Source organism: Suncus etruscus, chromosome 2 (assembly GCF_024139225.1).
Source record: "Suncus etruscus isolate mSunEtr1 chromosome 2, mSunEtr1.pri.cur, whole genome shotgun sequence".
NCBI lineage: Eukaryota > Metazoa > Chordata > Mammalia > Eulipotyphla > Soricidae > Suncus > Suncus etruscus.
The window spans coordinates 155,074,850-155,091,376 of record NC_064849.1 but is presented as its reverse complement, the minus strand read 5'-3'; the positions used below and the strand labels follow the sequence as shown (position 1 = coordinate 155,091,376).

At 41.2% G+C, this 16,527-nt stretch overlaps 1 protein-coding gene across 1 annotated transcript in view; it reads left to right on the top strand.

The window, feature by feature from the left end:
* CHD1 (chromodomain helicase DNA binding protein 1) overlaps window positions 1–16,527 on the top strand; it is a 93,463-nt gene that overhangs the window by 22,895 nt on the left and 54,041 nt on the right. The window contains exons 2-3 of the mRNA XM_049769108.1: window positions 12,747–12,954; window positions 14,104–14,223. Coding sequence (XP_049625065.1) covers window positions 12,747–12,954; window positions 14,104–14,223 — 328 coding nt within the window. The remainder of the gene's footprint in view (window positions 1–12,746; window positions 12,955–14,103; window positions 14,224–16,527) is intronic.

The window sequence follows — 16,527 nt, the reverse complement described above, 5'->3', positions numbered from 1 at the left end:
CATCTCATTAATATATCTATACCAAGGCTTCATTTTCCCCTTGGTTTTCAGCACACCTTAGTGTAGTGTTATGGGGATGGAACCTGGACCTTTCTTAGCAAATGATGTGTTTGAGTCTTAACACTGCCTCCTTTCCTCTTTCTGGACTCTGAACCACAGAAATATTACTATTGTTTAAAAAAAAACAAAGGAAGAGTGGGGAAATGGGATATACTGGAAAGAAAATCTTTACTAAGTAGAGACAGTAAATACATTTCAGAAAATTTAAATTTAAGTGGAATAATTAACTTAAACCTATGCTACAGGTAGGCGAATCTGCATCTAATCTTTAAATAGTATTTTTTTTTTTTTTTTTTTTTTTTTTTGGTTTTTGGGCCACACCCGGTAACGCTCAGGGGTTACTCCTGGCTATGCGCTCAGAAGTCGCTCCTGGCTTGGGGGACCATATGGGATGCCGGGGGATCGAACCGCGGTCCGTCTCCTAGGCTAGCGCAGGTAAGGCAGGCACCTTACCTCCAGCGCCACCGCCCGGCCCCTAAATAGTATTTTTTAAATTTTTGTCAGTGCTGCTGTCTTTACATCTTTTTCCAGCATGCTTTAGTCATGTCTTTCAGGGCCAAAGAGATAGCATGGAGGTAAGGCGTTTGCCTTTCATGCAGAAGGTCATTGGTTCGAATCCCGGCATCCCATATGGTCCCCATGCCTGCCACGAGTGACTTCTGAGCGTGGAGCCAGGAGTAGCCCCTGAGTGCTGCCGGGTATGACCCAAAAAACAAAAACAAAAACAAAAAACCAAACCAAAACAAAACAAAAAAACAATCTCTCAGGAAATATTTTCTGATATTAAGATACAGTGTATTTTTTGAGTCAGAAGAGTAGAGATATAGCTGACATCTTTATACTCATACTGGCTTTTTTTCAAGTCAGTGCTAGATGTAGATTGGGGAAGGAAATCTAGGAAAAACTCAATCTGAGAAGTGAAGGATGAATAGAATGAATACCAGAAAAGACAATGGAAAGATATTAATAAACTATGTTGGTCAGGGTAAACTGGTATAATTGAGACTCTGACGTGAGAAAGTGGGAAATGCAAGGGCTGAAGGCAGGCTAGGCAGCAGGACAGAGGTAATTTTTTTTTTTTTTGGTTTTTGGGCCACATCCGGTGATGCTCAAGAGTTACTCCTGGCTGGCTGCTCAGAAATAGCTTCTGGCAGGCACGGGGGACCATATGGGACACTGGGATTTGAACCAACCACTTTAGGTCCTAGATAGGCTGCTTGCAAGGCAAACACCGCTGTGCTATCTCTCCAGACCCGGTAAATTATTTTTAAGATTTAAGTTCAAGAGGCAGACAGAAATCACATTGTAGTAATTTTATTCCAAGTGCACAGGTAGGCCTTAGTGCTGATAAAGAATGAAGTTCATGTTAGGAAGCGAACCAAAGTCAAACATCTTCAAGATAGACCGTACCTAAATGTAAGGGGAAAGCAGATGATTGTTATCCAACTATAGTGTTGACTCCCAAAATAATTTATTCATTTGTCTTTAAAACTGGTCGGTGGGTGGAAATAATTATTATTGAAGGATAAAAAGAATTGCAAGGAAAATATACACTTAGCAATCATTTTGCTAATGGTATTATTTTAAAACTATTTTATGGTATTTTGGGGGTCTTTTTGGCAGTACTATCTAGCCTGTATTATATCTTATATATTATATATTTATCTGCTATGATAAAGCTTATAATTCTATCAGTGTTATTTGGAGCCAAGAAATTCAACCCAAGTGGTGCTGTAAGTATAAAAGCAAAGAGATAAAAATTAAGAACTTGAATTATTACTAGGGTAAAGTAATTTCTTTTTGTTGTTGTTGTTTATTTTGTTTTTGGGTCACATCCAGCAGTGCTCAGGGTTTACTCCTGGTTCTACACTCAGAAATTGCTCCTGCAGGCTCGGGGGTCCATACGGGATGCGGGGATTCAAACCACCGTCCTTCTGCATACAAGGCAAATGCCCCACCTCCATGCTATCTCTCCGGCTCCTAAATTAATTTCTTTTTGTCTTAAGATGACCTATATTAATTAGGGACGGAACAGATGGCTGAAAGAACTGAGTGCTTGCTTTCTTTGCATTTTAGAGGTCCTCTGTTAATGTAGCACATAGCTTGCTTGGTATGGCCCTTAAAAAGGCAAAACCAGGGGCCAGAGAAATAGCATTGAAGTAGGGTGTTTGCCTTGCATGCAGAAGGATGGTGATTTGAATCCCGGCATCCCATATGGTTCCCTGAACCTGCCAGGAGCGATTTCTGAGCATAGAGCCAGGAGTAATCCCTGAGCGCTGCTGGGTATGACCCCCCACCCCCCAAAAAACGGGCAAAACCAGGGCTGGAGTAGTGGCACAAATAGTAAGGCATCTGCTTTGCCTGCACTAACCTAGAATGGACCATGGTTTGATCCCCCAGCGTCCCATATGGACCCCAAGTCAGGAGCGATTTCTGAGCGCATAGCCAGGAGTAACCCCTAAGCATCACCGGGTGTGGTTCAAACACCAAAAACAAAAAAAATAAAAAGGCAAAACCAAACAACCAAGCAAACAAACAAGCAAAAAAAAACCTTACAGTAATGAGTAGTCTAGAGTAATAGTATACTCATTCAGTAATTGGATTATAATTTATTCCAATTTTGATGGAACTTAGGCTTTTGCTTTGTAGTTGAAGGAATCTTTTATTTTTTCATTTTGGGAGAGTGGCACCCCTGTCAGTAGTAGTCAGGGGACCTTGTGGGATGTCAGGGTCAGCTGTGTGCATAGTAAGTACCCTACTCACTGTACTCTCCCTGACCTTGGAAACTGGGCTTTTAATGAAATGGTTAAATTACAATTTGGAGCAAGACATACACAATTACCAAAGAGCATCTTGAAGTCCCTTGCCATAGTTACTAAAGAAAGCTTGAGGTCTCTTCTTTTCTTCAGAAATGAATTAGGAAGGTTTTTAAGTTGTCTAAAGATGGAATACTTTTGGCAAAGCAATGATATTGATGATGAAAACTCATTTAATAGTTTTTTTTTGTTTTTTTTTTTTTTGTGGTTTTTGGGTCACACCCGGCAGTGCTCAGGGGTTTTTCCTGGCTCCGTGCTCAGAAATTGCTCCTGGCAGGCACGGGGGACCATATGGGATGCCGGGATTCGAACCGATGACCTCCTGCATGAAAGGTAAACGCCTTACCTCCATGCTATCTCTCCGGCCCCACATTTAATAGTTTTAAACTCAAGAATTTTGGAGCTGGAATTGTTAGAGTATAGGAGGTGAGGTGCAGTTGACTCCCAGTTTTTCAGTCCCCAGTATCATCTGGTCCTTTGATCACTTTGAGGGGTCATTCTTAAGCAAAGAGCCAGGAATAGTTCTGTGCAGCACAGGGTGTGGCCTCCAAACCCAAACAAAACTCAGTACAAAATTTAGTGATTTGGTTTGAAGGATACTAGCAATTAGGCTTGTTTTGAAAACTAACAAGGAAGGAAATGAAATGAAAAATGCCCTTACTGTGTGCTTGAGGGTTAGCAAATATGATGTAGTAATAATGTTCCTGTTTATAAAAGTATTTTACTTAACGGTGAAAAATTATGAAGAGGGAAATGAAATAATAAAATGCCATAATTGTACTGCCTCTATAGAGATAATAGACAAAGATAATAATGGCTGCTAGAAACATTTATTAGAGAACTTATGGGTATCTATAATAAATGAACCAGGCTGAAAGTACCCAAGCCTAACTTCAAGCTAAATATCACAGAGAGGCAGACACTAAGTACCCACTGGCTTTGGACTGTTCTTACCAAGAAAATGGAACCTGTTAAATAAATAGTAGCAGTTTACAGGGTATACAAATGACAGAAAAATGGGTTGAACACCATAGGCTGGAGGAATCAGTAGAACATGAGAGGCAGGAAGGTCTGTAGGGAAGTTTATTATTACAGTAAGATGCAAGGTTGAAGTCACCTGTCTCCTTCAGGGAGAAATAGGAAACTGCCAGATTCACAGGGGACAGACACACAGATGAAGCAGACTACTTACAAGAGGAGGAAAGTGGAAGCAAACATATAATTTAGTTGCATTATATTTTCTCTGAAATTAATTACACTATGTTTTATTTTTCATTTTGGGAGGTGGGAGTTGGGGCATACCCAGCAGTACTCTAGGACTCTACTCAAGAGTGACCACTGGGAGTGGGGTGATGCATGTGTGGTGCTGGACATTAAATGGTGCGCCAGAAGCATGTAAGGCAATACTGTCTACATGCTATACTATGTATATGCTAGATAGGCAATACTATATATATGCTAGGTATATATATATGTATGTATATAAACACATGTATATAGATACACTATATGTTAAAGAGGCAATATGATCTATATGCTATATACCGTACTACCTATCCCTCCCATTTCTTTGCTTTTAAAATATATTCAAGCAAATGTTTCCTCTTGTACAAAGGAAGCAAACTGTAACTATGAACATTTTGAGGGAGGGATCTTACACCCTGTGGTGCTTAAGGGCATACTCCCTAGTATGTTCTGTCCTCTGAGCTGGGGTGACTTCTGGGGATGATCTGAAGACCTTGTGGGTTGGGAATTGGACTTTGGCCTTCTGCAAGCAGAGCCTGCTTTGCATATGCTTAGCCCATTGAATGCTCTGGCTTTTTTCCAACCTGAGCTGTATCCTGGAGTTTGTTCTGTAGCAGTACAGATAAGCTATTCCTTCACTTTTAAACTCTAATCACTTTATTTCTGAAGTAAAATAATTTTATTTAGAAAAATATAAGGAGACTATTATCATGTCACAGATTGTGAATCAACAACCAAGTATGTTCCTTTGTCTAACCTTAATATTACTAAGAACTAAATAAATAGTTAAAATACCTTAAGTAAATGAAGTCTAACAAAACACCCATTTCATTAAAACATCAGAGATTGGATATATTTGGATTTGGCTTTTTTTTTTTTTAATTACAATTTATATGGTTTGTCTTTTCCTCTGGCCACAGTTGCTTCTGTCTGAAGAAAATAAAAGATTTCTATGTTTAATAATTTGATGCAAGATAAGGAAATTGACTAGTTATATATTTGGAATGAACAATCCAGTCTATAACCCAAACTCTTTAAGAGTATTGGCTTGTGACTTGGGACTTCCCAATTCCATCATTCACCGTCTACTTACATATATTTTATGTTTGGTTTGGGTTCCATACCCAGAACTGTTCAGATACTATTTATAGCTAGGTGCTTTTGTATTGTTTTTGTAGAGCTCTGGGGACCATGAATCAAACTAGGGCCCTCACATGTAAAAGATACACTCCTGCTCTTTGAGCTTTTTCTTTGTCTCCTGCTATTCAGATACTTACTGAACAATCTAATTGCATACAGTGCTTCACCATAGGCTCTGGAAACAGTAAACAAGTCCCTTCATAAGTTTATGAAAATTTGGAAAAAGTTTTTCCTGCTTAATTCTTTTCCTTTTCTCTCTTTTTTTTTCTTCTTCTTTTTTTGGTTTTTGGGTCACACCCAGCAGTGCTCAGGCGTTACTCCTGGCTCTATGCTCAGAAATCACTCCTGGCAGGCTCGGGGGACCATATGGGATGCCGGGATCCGAACCATGGTCCTTCTGCATGCAAGGCAAATGCTCTACCTCCATGCTATCTCTCTGGCCCCATGCTTAATTTTTTCCTAAAGAATTAGCTCAGCTGCATTATTTTAGTGGTTCCCCAAACATCCCAAACATGATCTTTAGTGCTTTCTTCCATAAACTTTGGTCATGTGTTTGTTCTGGGTGGGACTACTCCTTTTCCTCAGAATGCACCGGAGTCCTGAGGACTGCTCCAGGCGATATTTGGCTTGCCCAAGCTAGGACTCATATTCTGTGTTCAGATCACAGACCCAGCACGAAGTATTGCATGCAGTTTGCTGGAGGGGGATATGGATACAGCTCCTGGCTCAATCCTGGCAGCCTGCCTGGAGAGTCCAAAAACAAGGTCTGCAGCATTGCAAAGCTGCACTTCTGTTGACCTTTTCTGGCTCTAGTTCTTTATGCTTACTAAAATTTCTTTTGATCGTTTAAAACACATTTTATATTTTTTACTTTTAAGCCCACACCCAGCTTGTGCTCAGGGCTTACTCCTGGCCCTGCACAGGTATCGTATTGAATGGGATCACTCCTGGCAGTGACGGGGACTGTATGTTGGAGCAAAGCCAAAATGACCAGGCACAAAGCAAGCATTGTACTCACTCTTGGAATGTGGTTATTTTTGTTTCTTAAATGAATCTGTCAGAAGATCACTTGCATACCAGGTATCCTTATGTTGAGTCGTATCTGTGAATTTCCAATTTTTGGAAGGGTGTTCATTGCTTGGAATCGACTCCCCGTTGCTGAGGGACCAGTTAGGGACCATGAAAGAACCTGGTCTTTTGGTGCAGAGCACATTTTCTACTCTTAGTGCTATCTTAAGATCCCCATTGAAAATAAAATAAAAGAGGCCATGGGGCCAGAGAGATAGCACAACAGTAGGGCATTGGCCTTGCTCACAACTGACCCAGGACAGACAGTAGTTCGATTTCTATCCCATTTGGTCCCCTATGCCAGACAGGAGTGATTTCTGAGCATAGAACTGGGAGTAACTCCTGAGTGCCATCAGGTGTGATTCCCTCCCTCCCCAAAACAGGCAACAACAAAGTTTATAAGGGTGTTTGCCTTGCATGTGGCCTATCCTGGTTCTCTCCTTGGCATTGGCATTGACATTTCATATGGTCCCCCGAGCCTGCCAAGAGAAATTCCTGAGCACAGAGCCAAGAATAACCCCTGAACATAGCCAGGCGTGGCCCAGAACAGTAACAACAACAAAAATAATAAAAGGTAATTTATACTGTGTTGTTTGAGCATAGAATTTTTTTTCTCTATAAAATAGTTATTTAAGCACCATGATTACAAGTACGGTTGTAGTTCGGTTTCAGTCATTAACAGAACACCCCCCTTCACCAGTGCAACATTCCCACCACCAATGCCCCACCTCCCTCCTTCCCAATCCTTGCCTGTATTCAAGACAGGCATTTTACTTCTCTCACTCATTAAGATAGTTTGATAGTTGTTAGTGTAGTTACTTCCCTAACTGTGCTCATTATTCTTTGTGTTGAGTTTCAGATTGGTCCTTCTGGTCCTCTATTGTCTTTAGGCATTATTGCAATAATGTCCTTTTTAATGGGTTTTTCTTAAAACCCATAAATGAGAGAGATTATTCTTTGTCTATCTCTCTCCCTTTGACTTACTTCATTCAGTATAATAGATTCCCTGTACATCCACGTGTAGGAAAATTACATGACTGATCTCTCCTGACGGTTGCATAATATTCCATTGTGTATATGAACCACAGTTTCTTTAGCCATTCATTTGTTCAAGGGCATCTTGGTTGCTTCCAGAGCCTGGCTATTGTAAATAGCGTTGTAATGAATATAGGTCTGTGAGGAAGGGATTTTTGAGTTGTAAGAGCATAGAATTTGTATCCAAAATGATCTTTATAACTTTATGAGGCAAACTTTATTTACTGTTTCATAAAAAATATTTATTTCAGTAGCTTTCAGGTTTAAAACAAAGCACAATATATTTTGACTTACCTAAATTGTAAATCAAATTCCTTAAAAGAAAATTTCTTTGGGGCCAAAGAGATAGCATGGAGGTAGGGCATTTGCCTTGCATGCAGAACTGTGGCTCGAATCCCAGCATCCCATGAGGTCCCCCGAACCTGCCAGGAGCAATTTCTGAGTGTAGAGCTAGGAGTAACCCCTGAGCGCTGCTGGGTGTGATACCCTCCTCAGTCCCCTCCAAAAAAAAGATTTCTTTATTTAGGCACCATCATTGCAAACATGTTCATAGTTGGGTTTCAGTCAGTGCGACTTTACTGCCACTAATGTCCTTCATTTTCCTCTTCACCTATCCCTGCTTTTCTTGGGATAGACTTTCTATTTCTATTTCTCTTAGTATCATTGTCATGGTAGTTGTCAGTGCAATTATTTCTCTACGGTTCTCACCACTCTTGTGGTAAGCTTCAGATCATGAGCTGGTCCTTTAGCCCTCATTTCTATTGTCTACAGGTAATATCACCATATTGTATTTTATTTTTCTTATATCCCACAGGTGACAGGTTATTTGTGTCATATCTCTCTCCCTCTGACTTATTTCACTCAGCATAATGGTCTGCATGTCCATCCATGTATAGGCAAATTTCATGACTTCAGTTTCCCTATCAGCTGTGTAGTATTCCATTGTGTTAGATGTACCACAACTTATTTAGGTACTCATTTGTTGTTGGGCACCTGGGTTGTTTCCAGATTCTGGCTATTGTAAATAAAACTGTTATGAACATAGGAGTGCAGAGGGCATTTTTGTATTGTGCTCTTGTGTTCCTAGGGTGTATTTGTAGTGGTATTGCTGGATCATATGGGAGCTCAGTTTTCAATTTTTTTTGTTTTGTTTTTTTGGGCCACACCTGGCAGTGCTCAGGGGTGACTCCTGGCTGTCTGCTCAGAAATAGCTCCTGGCAGGCAGGGGGGACCATATGGGACACCGGGATTCGAACCAACCACCTTTGGTCCTGGACCGGCTGCTTGCAAGGCAAACGCCACTGTGCTATCTCTCCGGGCCCAGTTTTCAATTTTTTAAAGAAATATCCATATTGTTTTCCAGAAGACTGGACTAGACAGCATTTCCATCAGCAGTGAACGAGAGAGTTCTTTCTCCCCTCATTCACACCAGCATTGTTTGTTTTTGTTCTTTGTGATGTGTGCCAGTCTGTTGTGTGCTATGATAGATGATAGATACCTCATTGTTGTTTTGATTTGCATTTCCCTGGTGATTAGTGATGTGCCTTTTAGCCATCTGTATTTCTTCTTTGAAAAGATGTTCATTTCTTCTCCCCATTTTTTGATGGGGTTAGATGTTTCTTTTTCTTTCTCTCTTTTTGAAGTTGTCAGTACCTTGTATTTTTAAATATTAGCCCCATATGAAATGGGCATTGAGTGAATAGTTTCTCTCATTCTGTGGGTGGCCTTTATATCTTAGTTACTGTTTCCTTTGAAGTGCAGAAGCTACTCAGTTGAATGTAGTCCCTTTTTGTTGATCTCTGCTTCCACTTGTTTGGACAGTGCTGTTTCCTCCTTGAAGATAGATGCCTTTAGTCTCAATGTCATGGAATATTTTGACTACGTTTTCTTGTATATACCTTATAGTTTCTGGTCTGATAATTAAGGTATTGAATCCATTTTGATTTGACCTTTATGCATGGTAAGAGAGGTCCAGACAACTTTTATGTCTGTTTTCATCTTGGAACTAATACAGTGTAGTCTTTTTTTTTTTTTTTTAAAGAGTAATGCCTCCACCTGGTGGTGTTTCTTAAAATTACAGACGAGGACAGGAAGCTTGAATTTGCCTTTATGTTTGTTTCTTATAAAGCCAGTGTGTTTCTCATCAGAAACTGATGCATTAAAGTTTAATGCCACAGATCAAAGTTTAATGCTGGAGTAGGTAGTCAATTGGAGCATATGTTTTTCTTTTTAATTTTATGTTATTGAAACAATTGTGATCTACAGAGTTCTTCATAGTTGAATTTCAGATCTACAATGAGTCAGGGCCTTACTACCACCAGTATCAACCACCCTCCACCAATGAACCCAGAGTGCATCCTATACCACTGCCTTTTGCCCCATGGCCTGGCAGTGTAAGAGACCCCTTTGGATTTAGATTGTTAAAAGTTTAGGTCCCTTGATTCTGTTATCATTGACTTTGGCTTGGATATTTAGTTCTGCCTTATTTATTTCCTCACCAATGGACCTATGACCACTTGACCCCTGGCTCCCATTCTGCCTTTCTTTCTTTCTTTCTTTCTTTCTTTCTTTCTTTCTTTCTTTCTTTCTTTCTTTCTTTCTTTCTTTCTTTCTTTCTTTCTTTCTTTCTTTCTTTCTTTCTTTCTTTCTTTCTTTCTTTCTTTCTTTCTTTCTCTCTCTCTCTCTCTCTCTCTCTCTCTCTCTCTCTCTCTTTCTTTCTTCCTTCCTTCCTTCCTTCCTTCCTTCCTCCCTTCCTTCCTTCCTTCCTTCCTTCCTTCCTTCCTTCCTTCCTTCCTTCCTTCCTTCCTTCCTTCCTTCCTTCCTTCCTTCCTTCCTTCCTTCCTTCTTTTCTTTCTTTGTAGTTTTATAGAAAAATGTGGGATTAAAGTAATTCGTGTCCCAAGGTTATATAAAAAAAGGCCCTGATTTAAAAGATAAGAGATAAAACAATACAATAAATAATAAAAAGGTGTGCATGTGACAGGCTTTTGTTTGTTAGTTTTGCATAGGCACAGTAAAATAATGGGAGAAAATAGGAAGGAAAACCTTTGGCCTAAGAACAGGAAGACCTTACCCATGAAGCATCCTGCAATAAGACCAACTACAGGCTTCAGGCATACTAAGTTGTCTAACACCAAAGTCTTTCTCTGTGGTCCCAGTAAAAGTTCTTCACAATCACAGTTGATGTGGTCAGGTTTCTGTAATTCTAGAGCCTGGTTTTGGTACAGATCCTCTGTTGAAGCCAGGGTGACACACAGCGTCTTCATGTCACCATAACGTGGCAATTCAGAGAACCCTGTCCTGAAAGCAGGTCCTCAAGGTGTCATGTGAGTCCACTCTGGAGCAAGTTGATGCCAGGGCAGCGTTAGGGCCATCTCTAATGGAAGCCTGATTCCTGGTGCTGGTGTACAAAAACCATGCTTGTTCCATAGATGGGATCCGAGGTCAGGGGTGAATTGCCAGTGTCTGATCTTCTGAAGCCAAGTCACTATGACAAGTGTTCAGAGTGTAAGTCCCCCCATAATATGAATTTTTTTTTTGTTTTGTTTTTGTTTTTGAGCCACACCCAGCGTTGCTCAGGGGTGACTCCTGGCTGTCTGCTCAGAAATAGCTCCTGGCAGGCAGGCACGGGGGACCATATGGGACACCGGGATTCGAACCAACCACCTTTGGTCCTGGATCGGCTGCTTGCAAGGCAAACGCCGCTGTGCTATCTCTCCGGGCCCCCCCATAATATAAAATTTATGTGTTTTTTATAAGATAAGAACTTGTTTGCACACATACGATCTCCCCATTTTAATGTTCCTATGCAAAAAGGAATAATGCCACATAGTATTACTGCATATGGGGTTAAAAATAACAAGCTAAACAATCCCGATAACCTGGTTCTAACATGAACTCTGAACAGTAGAATTTCCTACTAAATAGTCCCCCCCCCCAAAAAAATATGGGGTAAACAATAAGAGCTATACCTATTACGAAAATACATCTAAAGAAATACTTAAAGGAGCTTCCTTTTAAGACTTTTGGGTTATACTTGAAAAGCTGACGTAGGTGAAATATGTCAGAATGCTTAAAAAATATAAAGCTGACAAGTCAGATGTAAAAGCTTTCCATTTTCTATGCCAGTTATCATTGGCATATCATTGGGGAGGGTAAACTTTACTGAAGAAAGGCCTTGTTTGTTAGATTGTGTGTAGAGCATTCTTAAACACAATCATAATTTAAAGTCTAGAAAACTAATTGATATGGTAACGAACACTGTAAGATGAGTTTACACCTGAAGAATTGTCTAGTCTTGAGCATTCAAGTTCCTTTCCTGACCGACTCCAAAGGGCAGACGATCAGTGATAGCGCTGGAACCCAAAAGGAGGCAGAGGCAAGGCTGGAAAAAAGCTGGAGCTTATGTTTTGCATGCAGAGACCTGGGTTTGATCTGTAGTATTGTATGGTTACTAGGTAGCAGCCCCCACACCGCAGCACTTCTGGTCACTACATGGGAGTAACCTTAGAATTTAGAGCTGGGAGTAACCCCTGAGCAATTTTTGTTTTTAATAATTTTATTTATTTGTTTTGGTTCCTCCTGCATGTAGTGCTTAGGAGACTGAGCATGGTAACGGGGATGTAACAAGGGTCACTTGTGTAGAAAGCAAGCACCTATCTTGCTGTACCATCTCTCTGGCTCCAGTCGTTAATTTCAACTTAGACACCCCAATAACTAATGATGTAGAGGAAACAATCATTTATTTAGTCAGCTGTCCATTCACAGTGCTTCTAGGAGACTTTGACAAGACTCTAGTTCAAGATTCTTTGACTTATAAATTTTACCAATTTTGTTTGTTTGTTTTGGGGCCACAGCTGGTGGTGCTGTGGAGTTACTCCTGGCTCTGCTCTCCGGAAATGCTCTTGGTGGGCTTGGGGAACTATATAGGATGCCAGGGATCAAACCAGGGATCAAACCTGTGCTGGCTACATGGGAGGCAAGCACCCTACTTACCCTAGTGCCGCGATGGCAAACCTATGGCATACGTGCCAGCGGTGGCACGCCAAGGCCTTGCAGCTGGCACCCAGGAAGGTTCACAATTAAGATATGCGGCACATGTCGCATAGTTTTTAGATACTAAAATCTTGGTATTAAGGTTTAATTGACATGCTGGCACTTTTGAGGAAATTACTTGGTTTTGTGCGCAGTTTGGGCATGCGGGCTCAAAATGGTTAGCCATCACTGCCCTAGTGTTCTTGGCACAAGACTTCTGATGAACTCCTTTTATAATTTGTTTGGCCCTGTATGATTGAAGAATGAAACAAATAGGTTCAGTGGTTTGGGACCTGAATGACTTTAAAACTAAATGTGTAACACATTTTATTTCTTTTCAAATCCCAGCCAGTCGGATGATGATTCCGGGTCAGCTTCATGCTCTGGGTCTGCGTCGAGTTCTGCAAGCAGCAGTGATGGGAGCAGCAGCCGGTCCGGGAGCAGCGACTCTGACTCAGGCTCGGAGTCTGGCAGCCCTTCGGAGTCGGAGTCGGAGTCGGACACATCTCGGGAGAACAAAGTCCAAGCCAAGCCCCCCAGAGTTGATGGAGCTGAGGTCCGTAATGGGGAGTGCCCCAAGAGGGCAGATTTCTCCCCTTGCCTGGGGAAAAGTCTGAAATACTACTTTCCGGCCTTTTTAGGGGGCTGCTTTATACCTGGAAATTGAAGTGTAGTGCTTCTCAAATTTGTAGCTAAGTATTTTTGAACTGGTTGGATTGGTAGAGATGCAGTTTTTAATTATAAATTAGAAAGTACAGAATAAAAAGAAATCAAATTTTATTCTAAGGAATTTTTTTTTTTTTTTTTTTTTTTTTTTTTTTTTTTTGGTTTTTTTTTGGGCCACACCCGTTTGACGCTCAGGGGTTACTCCTGGCTATGTGCTCAGAAATCGCCCCTGGCTTGGGGGGACCATATGGGACGCCGGGGGATCGAACCGCGGTCCGTTCCTTGGTAGCGCTTACAAGGCAGACACCTTATCTCTAGCGCCACCTTCCCGGCCCCAGGAATTTTTTTTTTGATACTATCTTGTGGATAACAAGACTGTACGATCTTTGGTTACTTATAGTAGATGATTTTTTTTTTAATCTCTTCATGGAAGCTTTGTTAGCTTTTTCGTTTTTGGGGGGGTTTGTTTTGCTAATGTTGAATAGACTAATTGAAAAGTAGAGTCACTTTTTTGTTGTTGGGTTGAATCAGCCTCACTTCACTTAGTGCTAGTTATATTTTTTAACTTGATTTTTTTGAATTATTCTTTTATTTTTTTAGGAGGAAACTTATTATTATTATTATTTTTTTTTTTTTTTTGGTTTTTGGGCCACACCCAGTGTTGCTTAGGGGTAACTCCGGGCTATGCACTCAGAAGTCGCTCCTGGCTTGGGGGACCATATGGGACGCCGGGGGGATCGAACCGCGGTCCGCCCTAGGCTAGCGCTGGCAAGGCAGGCACCTTATCTCTGGTGCCACTGCCCGGCCCCGAGAAAACTTATTCTTAACAGTGAAGAAGATATTAATGTTGTCTGCTTGTGAAACAGCATAACATGAAATATTTATGTCTAGTGAAAGTTCATTTTATTTTGGGTTGCAGCAGTGACTTTGCACATAATATTTGAATATGGAGACAGTAAGAATCTTGGGATCTTTTTCAGTAAATTAACCCTCATCGGTTGTCTTGTACCTTATTCTTTGGACTTTATATTTGTTCTAGTTTTGGAAGTCTAGCCCCAGTATTCTGGCTGTTCAGAGATCTGCAATGCTCAAGAAGCAACAGCAGCAGCAGCAGCAGCAGCAACAGCAACAAACTTCATCAAATAGCGCATCAGAAGAGGTAAGTTTTCTACATTTGGGTTTTGGCCAGTACCTGGTGACACTTGAGGGACCATTTGCAGCACCAGTGATTGGAATGAGGTCTGCCACATGCAAGGCAATGTCTTGCCTCCTGTACTGTCTCCCTATCCCCATTTAATTTACTTTTTAGGGGGTGACCTCCTGCCTTTTCTCATTCAGTCACCTGGTAGGACCTGATACATGGTACTGCTCAGACCTTGATGTGCTTGGCAACCTCTAGGGCTGTACTTTGCAGTACTCGGGACCATGACCATCAGTGCCACTGTTCTAATCGTTGAACTATCTCCCAGTCCTTCTTCCATCCCAATATTATTGCTTGAAGAATAGTGTCAGAGATACTTAATCCTAGATTGAGTTCATGCTTTTCATGATCCCTTTCCCAGCGCTACATGATCTTCTGAGCAAACAGTCAAAAGTAGTTCTTCAGTATCTCAAAGTGTGTTCCTCAAGAATAAAAATGGGCCAGAGTGATGATAACACAGCGGTAGGGTTTGCCTTGTACGTGGCCAACATAGGTTGGACCCCAATTTGAATCCCAGCATCCAAAATGGTCACCTGAGCCTGCCAGGAGTAACCCCTGACCGCCGCCAGGTGTGACCCCCCCCAAACCAAAAATAAAACAAATAAAATTGGTTATGTCTGGTCATTTAAAGTATGTATATAGTTTTTAAAAATTATGTAGGTAGGGGTCGGAGAGATAGCATGGAGGTAAGGCGTTTGCCTTTTATTTAGAAGGTTATTGGTTCGAATCCTAGCATCCAATATGGTCCCCCGTGCCTCTTGCCAGGAGCGATTTCTGAGCATGGAGCCAGGAGTAACCCCTGAGCGCTGCCGGGTGTGACCCCCAAAAAAAACAAACAAAAGAAATTAGGTAGGTAAAAAGAAAATAAATGGACCAGAGAGATAGTGTGGAGCTAGGGTGTTTGCCTTACATGCAGAAGGATGGTGGTTTGAATCCCAGCATCCCTTATGGTCCCCTGAGCCTGCCAGGAGCGATTTCTGAGCGTAGAGCCAGGAGTAACCCCTGAGAGCAGCCAGGTGTGACCTAACACCCCCACCCCCCACCCAAAAGGTAATTATTAGAAACAACTACTGCAAGATACTTAACTGCATTTTAATACAGCTATTAAGGATCTTGAAATACAGATATACTTTGATCCAATGATTTCATTTTCGGAAGTAATATAAAAGAAAATGAAAATTTGTGCATTTGCTAATAAGTTATGTAATTACTAAAAACACAAATACTTATAAACAGTTATAACATTTGTCAGCTGTTTGAAACATTGATAACAATCTTTTTTTTTTATTCCCTCTTTGGTTATTGGTCCACACCTGGTTATGCTCAGGGATTACTCCTGGCTCTGCACTCTAAAATAACTCCTGGCAGGCTTGGGGGACCATAATGGGATGTGGAATTGAACCTGGGTCGACTACATGCAAAGCAAACATCCTACCCACTGTACTATTTCTCCAGCCTCTTAATAATAATTCTTTTTTTTTTTTTTTTTTTTTTTTTTGGTTTTCTGGGTCACACCTAGCGGTGCTCAGGCGTTACTCCTGGCTGTGTGCTCAGAAATAGCTCCTGGCAGGCACGGGGGACCATATGGGACACCGGGATTTGAACCAACCACCTTTGGTCCTGGATCGGCTGCTTGCAAGGCAAACGCCGCTGTGCTTTCTCTTCGGGCCCAATAATAATTCTTGATAGAAATATTGTCTTTGTTGGAGCCAGAGCGGTGGCATGGAGTGGTAAGAATTCTGCCTTGTAGCCACTTTCCTAAGATGGACCGCGGTTTGATCCCCTGGCATCCCAAATGGTCCTCAAGCCAGGAGCGATTTCTGAGCACATAGCCAGGAGTAACCCGTGAGCATCACTGGTTGTGGCCCAAAAAACAAACAAACAAACAAACAAAAAAATTGCCTTTGTTGCCAAATAACAGTATTTTGTGTAGAGGATTGCGCGCGCGCGAGCACACACACACACACACACACACACACACACACACAAACGGCACAAAACATTGAGGAAGAAGTTTATTAAAAAAAAAAACTTGGAGTAAGGAAAGGAAAAATACCAAATTAGATTTTGATATGCCAGTAATTAAGAGTGTTTTAGACCTACTAAGCAGTGAGAATGGTAGATATTAAAATTTTATACAAAATATTGACGTTGTGGTATTTATTTGGATTTACATTGAAGAATGATTTGGTTTCCTGATTAAAGACTATTAAGCCTGGGGCCGGAGAGAGAGAGCATAGTGGTAGGGCGTTTGCCTTAGTT